Genomic DNA, 10,686 nt, shown 5'->3' with positions numbered 1-10,686 from the left:
CAACATTTGTTGAGTGCTTTCTGGCGGTTGGCACCCTTCTAAGTACTTTATGTGAATCATGATAGTCCTCATAAAAGCCCTGGGAGATAGAGGTGCTATTCTCATCTCCATTTGTAGATGAGGAGACTGAAGCACAGTGAGGTGAAGTAATTTGCTCAAAATTATACAGCTAATAAGCTGGCGAGCAGGATTTGGCTCCAGAATCTAGGATCTTAGATACAATTCTGTACTTTCTCTCAAACACTGTGCATGCAATCTCTCTCTCTAGATACTTGATGGTTACTTTAAAATTTACGTACACCAATTTCTTTCTTTTTTAGCTATAATATCTAGGGGAATATAAAAGAAAACAATTTTCGGAGTGCGAACCGTACGGGAGGAGGTGAGAGAGGTTGAAATTTAGAGTGGTCTGTTTTACCAGTTGGGGAGCTTGGTGGAGAAGTGGAAGTGGAGGCCTGTAGGTGGCTTAGACATGTCTGTGCTTCTTCACTCTGACCCTCTTTAGCACGGATAATGAGAGTTGAGTGTACTTGATCAGGTGGAAGGAACCAGAGATACAAATGGAAACTTATGCCACTTATCTGAGCATTTTATGGCAAGAATTCTTTGTGCATAAAGCCTTTTAATGTGGTTGATGAAAACTTTACACGGGACAGTAGAGAAGTAGGACTAAAATGAACTTCTGACATATTTTTAGAAAAATTAAATTTGACCGCAAGCAAAAGACCTGAACCATTAGACAAGGATTTAAAGCTTTGTTTGCGCAGCCAGCCATGGAATTAAATGGTTGGCCTTTGAGAGTTCTGCAGAAGAGTCCTGCCTCCCTGGAATGAATATGACGTTTTTCTCTTCCAGCAGAATTCAGCTTCGAGATCCACCAACCCAGGACAATGGAAGTCCATGAGTTGTTGCGGTATTTTCGAATGCCAGAGCTGGTTGACTTCCGACAGTACGTCCGCAGTCTTCCAACCAACACGCTGGTGGGCTTCGGAGCTTTTGCAGTGCTCACCACGTTCTGGTATGCCACAAGACCCAAAGCCCTGAAACCACCGTGTGACCTCTCTATGCAGTCGGTGGAAGTGGCGGTAAGTGGAGGTGGCCGCCTGCCATGGGCCCGTGGGCAGTTGCTCTGCATTTCCCGAGACTCTTTAAGCTCCCTTGAGTGTGAGATTGATCAAGATTACAATCACGGTCAGTTGTTTGTGCGGGTGCTTTGTAAACAGAAATGTGCTGAACAAATAGTTGTTGATGATAATAGTGGTGGAAGCCAAAATATAGGGCTGAGGGACAAATGAGGTGATGTTGATGTTTACCTAAGTCTCCCTGAGGTTCATTCCAGCAGTCACAGGCCCAGAGGATTCTGTGAGGGAAAAAGACAGACATAGGGTCCCTTCTTGTACAGGGGTTTAGTCCAGCAGGGAAGAGAGTTGTTAAATGTTTCAGACAGAAAGATTTGTCTTGAGGTATATCTAATCCTTAGAACATGTCCCCAAGCTGTTGAAAGGGACTCAGATTGCCAATAGGATAATGCAAAACCAGGGACTTGCCAGAATAATATGGCCATAGAATTTAGGGTAGGAGACAACTAGACAGGCATCTCAGAGCTTCTCAGTTTGAGTTGTTGAGTGTCATGGTTGTATATGATTTGGGCAAACTATAGGCTGTGCTCACAGAATCCCCAGAATTAAACCAGAACATATGTTTCACAATTATGGCTTAATGGGTGGAATGGCATAAATCAAACCAAACCCATTGCCATCGAGTCGATTCCTACTCGTAGCAATCCTATAGGACAGAGTAGAACTGCCCTATAGGGTTTCCAAGGCTCTCAATCTTTACAGAAGCAGACTGCCACATCTTTCTCCTGCCCAGTGGCTGGTGAGTTCGAATAGCTAACCTTTTGGTTAGCAGCCAGGTGCTTAACCACTGCACCACTGCATTAAAATAACCCTTTCAGAAAGATTCTTAGTGCCCCTGCTCTACCTCCCTTCCCTTCTTATTCTCTTCTCAAGGTTAGTAAAATACGGGAGGGGTTGAAAAATTGAAGAAGCCAGGTTCTCAGTGGTATTTTGCTTCTTCACCTGGTCTTTGCTTTGTAGTGGTTTGCTTTCTCCTACCCAAGTCAGAGTTGAGGTTCAGTATTTATTACTTTCAGCGTATGCACAGAAGAACAAAAGTGTTCTGAAGTGCAGAATCATCTCATGCACTGCTTTATACATATGGAGGTGAAAGGCCTTCCTGCTTTTTCCTGAGTTGATTCCCACTAGGAGAGTGGGCGCCCTTCCAGATGAAGTGCTGGCCTAACTAATAGCTTTTTGTTATTTTTGAGATTTTAGTTCTTTATTTTGTTGTAGACAAATCTGTTGGATTCATTAATGTGAGACTCTTAAAACATATGAAAGATACGTCCGTCTAATTCACGCCAAAATATAAAAATAGAATGACCGAACTACTGCTGGGGAAAGTTGATTTTACACTTTATTTCTATTTATAAAGTAAAGATAACTTAATATTTACATTAGCTAATCACATACCAATAATAACTAGAATTTAACTTTTTCTGCTAGATAAGATATGTGTGAGTTTTGCAATTCCTTCTCTTCTGGCAGAGGACCTAAAGTATCACAGCAGCATTGCCATCACTGGGGAAAGAGTAGTTGGCAAGTGTAGGTATGGTTCAGACATTTATAACTTAGCAGTAACTTTATAAAATGCCTTATTCTTATTATATGGGGATTGTGGGGGCACTCAAAATGTGATTTTTAAGTTCCACCTTAGCATAAAGTCATTAAAATAATTATACAAGTTCTCTATAGAACAATTTGAAACTACAAATAAGCAAAAATAAAACTAAAATCACTCATAATTTCACTCCCTGATTATAGCCTTCCTGATACTTCCCTTTGCTTGTAGAAATAGATGGAACTCTGATTTTCAGAATTCACAAGTTTCAGAAATAGATATTAAACTTAAAAAGGACTTAAATTTTTGAATTTGAGATAGTTCTTGAGTGATGGTGCTCAGTAATTGTAGATGCTTACTTTTACGTGGTTAGCATTGTCGTGTGGACAGATAGGGACGGCCAGGAGGAGCCGTTAGGGGATGCATCAGTCACTCTCACTGACACAAACCGAGGGGGTCTGTGGAAGGAGTGTCAAAGCCACCTGTAAGGCAGAGGTGTTAGACTGTGGAACCCGAACCAGGTGGGAGGTAGCCGGTGAGAACTAGGAGGAAGGGAGAGATGTTCGGAGCAGCGGTCGAGCCAGGTTGTTTCTGCAGTCATCTGTAAATACAAGCATAATTCTCATCCCTGGGGAGCTTTGGAACAGTGAACTAGCAGTGCGTGTGAGACTTGGGAAGAATCTGCTAGTGGCGGTGCTCTGGCTTCATACATGTCAGTAATTCTCCTGTCAATCTCGACTGCTTTTAGGCATTAACTGTCATTTACTTAACGTTTGCGATTGTAGGTTCCCAGTCACTATTCCCTATGGCTCATTTTCCCTTGTCCTGATTCCAAAATAATTGTGCCGCTAATAAAATGTGGGCAAAGAATTGTACTTCTGATTTTGCCCCTAGCAAATTTGCTGCTGTGGTACCCAGGAAATTTTTGGACATGTTTTTCTGAAAATTGTTGCAGCCTTTGTGGGTGTTTTCAGCAAGCAGTCCTAGCAGTTGGGGCAGTGGGGATGGTCCGCAGAGGACATACTTAATAGGGGGTGTTTTTGTTGAGAAGGGTTATTCTGGTAGTGTGCACACATCGGTGATTTTGTGCCTTGAGGTAACTTTAGCACCTTTTCTGAAACTGTAGGGGCTTCTTAAAAACAAACCATGAAAAATCTTGCTAAATGACATTTTCTTACTAAACTCACATTTGAGGAAACTTAATTGAGTTTCTTTTTAATGTGTTGTTAGACCTGTTTGCTAACTTAGAAAAACTTCTTGGAAGTGACTGGTGGCTTGAATTAGGTGGTGGGCAGCGAGTATCTGCAGAAAATAGCACGTATGACACTGAGGTTGAAATCGCTGTGTGACCTCACCGCTGGCTGTGGAAACGGCAACGACCGATAGAAGCTGCTTGTTGGCAGCCGGGGGGCCCTTACTTGCCGTACCTTAGAAATGCCTCTGATGGTATCACCCCTGACAGTGGAGCAGCAGCCAGCTGGGTGGGGGCGCTGCAGGGTGAGGGGAGAGACCTGAAGGCAGACTTTCTGATCTTTGTGCCAAGACCAGTCCACTTAAGTAGTAAGTAGCTGCCTTTGGGAATTCAAAGAAGGAAAGATAAAAACTAATGAGGGCTCGATTGTTTAAAAGGTAAATAAATAAATAAAAAATTATTTGGGGTTCCCTTTAAAAAAGAAAAGGCTAAGTTCACTGTGTAGGAATACAGTAAAGCAGGCCTGAACCCAGTGTAAGTTGTTAAGGAGAACACAATTTGATTTTGTACAAATGACACCACTTCTCACAGACTTCATTAAGCAAGGAACATGTGTGTGCATAAATGACAGAAACGTGCTATAGTATTTATTTAAGTTTAAAAATAGCCTCCCCCAAACAGAGCAAACTTGTGCCAAATAAAAAAATGACGCAGGTAGACTTTCCATGCCTCTTGACAAAACCGCTGCTTCACACCGATGTCCAAAAGGCCAACAGAGGGTAAGAAATGGAGATGTGGTTCCCTTTAGACCGGTCAGAAGTAGAGCAGAGTGCCTCACATATTCTAAATGAACGGCATGGAAAGATGCTGCAGGAGGTCTTGTTTGTGGGAATTTGGGTTTTGTGACTCTGAACTTTTCTTCTGTGTCGCTGAGGTGGGAGGAGGATGTTTTTCCTCCTGTGGTTGGCTGATTTTTTTCTGGTGAGCAGGTTGACATGTGTGGCAGCACAGAACTCTGTTTTGCTAAATACGGTATCAGCCCCCACTCCCCCCTTTAAGCAGATCCTCTGATCAGGATAGTGAGGAGCTCAGGAAGTTGGGAGCTGGAGAATTAACAAGGAATGAAAGGAAAAGGTTCTGAGGATTAGAGGAAAGGTTGAAGAACAAGAAAACCCAGCCTTGCTCTGGAGATTCACAGCATGTGAGCAGATTTGGAATCTGCTTTGAGCCAGAAGCAAATCTTCACGTGCCCAGATATCCCACTGTGCTGGGTGTGGATCCCTGCTCCACTGCGTGGCAGATGTGAGCCTGAGAGGTGAAAGCCTCCTTCTGAGCTTCAGTTTCCTCCTCTGGAAAGTGCTTGGGCTTTAGCAGGCGCTCACTAAATACTCTCTTACCTTCCTGTTTCCTGCATTCCGATTACAAAACCCAGTATTGATCCTTACTCTGATAGTTTTTCCTTTCTTTGCTCACTTGGGAGTAGTTGAAGGTCAAGATTTAGGGAAGTTAGCCAGTTAAATAGTGAGCATGGGTTAAAACCTGAGGGTTCCTTGCTACTCTGTGACCTTGATGGTTCAGCATGTTGGGGTGCTAGGTGTTTTTTAGATAGCCTATCCAAGTGCCATTGTCATTCAGAAATTTGGGGGGAAGGGGAGCACCTATAGGTTGGCCCTTTAAAGGCCCTCGTTTGATAGATCTGGTGTTGCTGGAGATGGGAAGTGATGGACAGAGATCTCTGAAAGGTCACTGGATAGAAAAGTCATTTTGTATCTGTTTGTAAAAAGAAGCAGGTGATGTTGGTCTGCTCAGGTTGGGAAGCATGTAAAACGTATTTCACATGGAGAGTACCGGAAGGAGAAAAAAAGTCATTTTCCCTCAGGACTGTGGTTCCACATGCTGCTCTTCTCCCTCGAGGTGGATATGGTATTAAAATCCAGCCAAGTGTTCAACATTCTCTTTATAAGTTGCTTGGTTCTCCCTCCCAGCTCTTTCTTCTCCCCTTCCTCATTCTTTTCACCCTTCCCCTCTCTTCCCTGTCTCCCTCCTTCTATCCTCCCTCTCCTTAGAGGGAATAAACGGTAGTAACTTGATGGCTATTTAATTGTTAATGTCCCGTAGATATCCATTTTATAGATTGAGATGAATGAGACTACAATTTATAAAACTTGAGCCTTTCTATCCCCAAGAAATCCTCAGGGATGTAATTTACTTTGCATTTAAATATGGGAGTGACCTGAAATTACTTACCATCAAGTATTCCTGTTTGTCAAATGTTGGCAAGAGTTCTAGGCTTGGGGAGCGATGACATTCGCTGATGTCCTGCCTTACAACTCCCACCTTTTCCCCTTCCCCCTGAAGGGGAACTTGAACTTTTATTTCCTAATTCAGCCCATATGGGGAAAATGAATTCAAGAGGAACATTAGCTTATGTAGATATTGCAGAATATACTTGTGACAGCTGATTTGACTGTAGTGTCTTTGACTCACAATGTTTTATTTTTTTAAATGGGGAAAACTGTATTACCACATTAAAGAAGTATATAGCAGAAGAAATAAAAGACCCGTAATCCTTCCTTACTCACAATCTCAATGGCCGATTTCCTGCACATTCGGTTGGGGTCGTTTGCTCATCTGGACCTGTTACTTAGCGCAGCTGAAACCCCCACCTTCACCAGCCATCTGTAGGTTATGTCAGAAGGCCATAAAGGCAAACTTGAAAGTTTTTTTCATTTAAGTAGATGTGCCTAGAAATGACCATATGTACTTGAATATCCCAGTAATGAAATCTTCTCCTTTTGCAGTGGCTCTGTTTTCTAACACACACAGACATTTGGGACTACAGGTGTTACAACTGCACTTCCCAACAGTAAGAGTGCATTCCCTCACCTTTGGAGGTTGCTAGCCTGGGTAACGCAAGTGGTTAGTGTGCTTGACTGCTCACTCACAGGTTGAAGGTTCCAGTCCCCTCAGAGACACCTTGGAAGAAAGGCCTGATCTACCTCCAGAAAACTCAAACATTGAAAACCCTATGGAGCGCAGCTGTACTCTGACACACGTGGAGTTGCCACAAGTCAAAATGGACTCCACAGCTACTGGGAGAACACCCAGTGTTGAAGTATAGCATTTCCGGTCAGTGAGAATGGTCACACTGACATCAAAAATGATGACTCGCAGGGGAACGTGTGGTAATTTCAGAGCACAGACCTTGTTGCTTGGCGCCCCCCCTCCCGTTTTATCCTGTCTGCTCTCCTGAAATTAGTGTGTGCCCTACAGTTAAGTAGCAATATACCCTTTTCCCCAGTTGCACCTGTGCTTCACTGTTTCTTTTTTGCATAGATACTGTTTACTGCTCATCTTCAAGCTTTTGCTAATTAGACTTAGTTGAGTAATAATGAATATCTTGTCCTCAGGATAATGGCTTTCATTGGGATATGGTTAACTTCATTAACTTTGATTTGGCTATTTTACCTCCATGTTTCTCAAAGTCTAGAAGAATACATGCCACCAAAACATTAACCTGGTCAAAGAAGTATATAGCCAAAAGTTTTGTTATAAAATGCTACTCTAGAACGGTGATTCGCGTAAGAATTGGGAAGTTGAAAGACTATCTTGAAGGGATGTGGTCTCCATATATATCCAAAGCTAAACTTAATCTTTCTTAAACATCTCCCAACCCCATTTTCTGTTGTTGTTAAATGGAACCACTCTCTTCTCTGCCCTCTGATTCCCCCTTCCTCTTTTGCTCCCAGTCACTTCCCAGATCCTGTTCATTACCGCTGTAGTGTGTCTGGCATGAGTGTTCTCCTCATTCCCCCAGCCACTGCCTTATCCCGGCCCTTTTAAGTTGGTTTGTCTTTCATCCCTTCCCCTCCATCCAGTTGTGCTCCTTGTAGGTTTCTTTCTAAATCATTACCTGGATGTTCACCCCTGACCTGCCCGGCACAGTGGTTCTCAAACTTGAATGAGCACCAGAATCCCCTGGAGGGCTTGTCAGAATACGTGTTACCAAGACCCTCCTCCAGAGTTTCTGATTTGGTAGGTCTGGGGTGGGGGCCTGAATTTACTTTCCTAACATGTGCTAGGCGGGCCCAGACCACACTTTGAGGACCTCAGCTCTAGGGTAATCCTGAGCTCTTCAGACACTTCCTTGTGTTTCTTGTTCTCACTTCTGCGCACTTCTGCGCAGCCAGAGCTCCAGCCAGACCCAGGCTCTGGAAGTCCCTCTGGTCACTTAAGGATAAGACTTGGGCTCCTTCAGAACAAGCTTTTTGTTTGATTCACCTGATTCCCACCTGTCCCCATCTACAGCTGTGAGAACTACTCCGCAGAATGCGTAGGGAGAGTGGTGGTGTTTTTGAAGAGATACCAACTGAGGAATACCACAGATGTGTTAGTGTCCTGATGAGAGGGGTAGAAGGCAGCATTCTGAACAGTGTCCTGAGGACCTTCCTGTGGACTGCAGGGCTGCCTGTACCTGCAGGCCACATCTTGACGGGCAGAGGTGGTTGGCGCCAGTGGCCAGGAGATAGTGTCTGTGGCGGTCAGTGCCGGTTCACCACGCACACCTCTTCTGTCTTTTTCACCCCTTCCCATTCTCCCTATTCTCTACCATTCTGTCCACGTCCCCTTTTCTCTGCCTACCTTAGCCTGGATGTCCTGGGTCTTTTTGGTGGTTCCCTGGGTTGAAGAGGCTTCTGATCCTTATAGAGACCTAAAATTGCTTCTGAAGTGTAGTCTTGAGTATTTGTTGAAGTAAAGATATAGGGTAAGAAGGACTTGTAGTTAGGGCATTTATAGGGTGTGTGAGTAATATCTTACACATTGATGTTTTATAGAAACATTCTTGCATAACTAAAAATAACCCTGGAAGTAAACACACGGTATCTCCGTTTTACAGAAAACAGACGCAGAGATTAAGGGATACGAGAGTGAAGAGATTTTTCCGTCTTCATGCGCGTGAGGAGTAACGTTCATGAAGTAGCATGCTGTAGTTAGTAGTTATGTTTGGAATCATGGCTCAGGTATTTGAAAGTTTCTGCTAAGACAGAGAACCCTGTGGTGATTAGAATAGATACTAGGTTGATAGTTACTCTAGAAAACTATTAGAAGTTTTAGATCAAGAGTTAAATACACATATATAGCATATAGTAGATATTGAAAGAATGTGTATAAATGTATGAGCATAGAAAAAAGATCTCGAAAGAACTTACCAGACCATTAATAGCAGTTAGTCATTTTTTCCTTAGTGTACTTCTGTACCATTTAAATTAAAAAAAAAAAGAACAATAGCATATAAATTATAACTTAGGGGAAACAAAAGGTAAGAGCTTAGAGGAAGAGGAGTTGAGGAATCCTAATTAAAAAAAAAAAAAGTATCAATCAAAACTGATCTGGCAGAGATTACCTTACAGAAGTTTTCCTTGTTGATTCTTCCCTGGAGTATATCCCATTTCCCCCATGATCTCTGCCTACCCAAACTGTCCGCTCTTTGAGACCCAGCTAGAATACTGCCTTCTTCATGAAGTCTTTTGCTTTGTTCAAATTTCAGACCAAAAATTCTCTCTCCCACTTTTGATACCCACTTGTGGTACCAGGAGTCCTTGTATTGTTCTCTAATTTCCTCTAAGAAAGTGTTTTCTGACCATGGCAAATGTGAAGGCTCCTCCCTGAAATTAAAAAAAAATATATATATATATATATATAGGGTTTAACATCATTGTTGTTGAGTTTTTATTTATCAGTCTCTAAAGAACATTTGGCTTTCCTGTGGATGCCTGAATGCTTTGCAGTATCTCTCTGGCCCCAGAGGGCTCAGCAGCTGACAGGTTGAGAACTCCTACCTCCTAAGACTGCTTTTGCTACTCTTTGAGGACAGGAGCTGTCTTCTTTCCTGTGGTTAGGTTTGTCTTGTACCTAGCAGCCAACAAATGGTACTTACTGAGCCAACAGATGAGGATAACTTCCGGAAGCGCTCACGGCAGTCCCAGCTCTGCACACTCACGAGGCCTGCAGATCCGGCTAGTGAAGACACGTCTCTGCCAGTACATAGTGTAGTTGATGCTTTTAACTGTTAAATACTGTAGAGAAACTGAAGTTCCTGATAGGTTATACTGCAGTTGTTGAAGAGGTGAAACAATGAAAATAGGGTGACAGAGAATACGGATAACACGGGCGCAGTGGTGGCTCAGCGGTAAACCTCCCCCGCGGGAGAGCCGGGTTTGATTCCCAGTCCAGTGCCCTTCCCCTGCGGCCCCCGCCCGTCTGTCAGTGGAGGCTGCGTGTTGCTGTGGTGCTGAACAGCTTTCGCTGGGGCTCCCAGACTCAGACAGACCAGGAAGAAACGGCTGGCAGGCTGTTTGGAAAATCAGCCAGTGAAAACCCTGTGGATCACAACAGTCCGTTCTGTTGTGCGTGGAGTTTCCGTGAGTTGGGAGCTGACTCGATGGCAGCTAATAACAACAATGTGGAAATAAAACTGAGTGAAGTGTCATGTCCACAAGAGCTGCTGATGGCGGCCGTTGGAGAATGATCACACAGGTCCGGTGGCGGCCGTCTGCAGTTTCTCTCCTGCTCTTTCCCCTTGTCTGGCAGGACTGGAGTTTGCAGGGCTGTGAACCTCTTTTTTTTCCCCCTCAGTTGTTTTCGTTTCCCCATGGTCCTTTGGACAGCCATTTGTCTTAGCCCTGCTTCTTTCCAGGTGAACAATTGATCTGTGCTAGCACATCAGCAAACCCTGCGCTTCAGCCATTCAACCGATACTCACCCGAGCAGCTGCCCTGCAGGAGCCTGTGGAGGGGAGTGTGGAGATGGCA

General features: G+C 43.7%; 1 protein-coding gene across 3 annotated transcripts in view; it reads left to right on the top strand.

The window, feature by feature from the left end:
* Positions 1-859: 859 nt before the first annotated feature.
* The window catches only part of ACSL1 (acyl-CoA synthetase long chain family member 1), a 43,985-nt gene continuing 34,158 nt past the window's right edge, over positions 860-10,686 (top strand). The window contains exon 1 of one of the 3 annotated variants that reach the window (XM_004382758.3): positions 860-1,085. In XM_004382758.3, the coding sequence (XP_004382815.1) occupies positions 891-1,085 (195 nt within the window). In that variant the 5' untranslated portion in view covers positions 860-890. The remainder of the gene's footprint in view (positions 1,086-10,686) is intronic. The other 2 variants (XM_023737202.1, XM_023737203.1) reach the window with 2 other exon arrangements.

This window comes from Trichechus manatus, unplaced genomic scaffold (genome assembly GCF_000243295.1).
Source record: "Trichechus manatus latirostris isolate Lorelei unplaced genomic scaffold, TriManLat1.0 scaffold00099, whole genome shotgun sequence".
NCBI classification, from domain to species: domain Eukaryota; kingdom Metazoa; phylum Chordata; class Mammalia; order Sirenia; family Trichechidae; genus Trichechus; species Trichechus manatus.
Note: the sequence above shows the minus strand (reverse complement) of the source record. Positions and strands in the feature narration are given on the sequence as shown.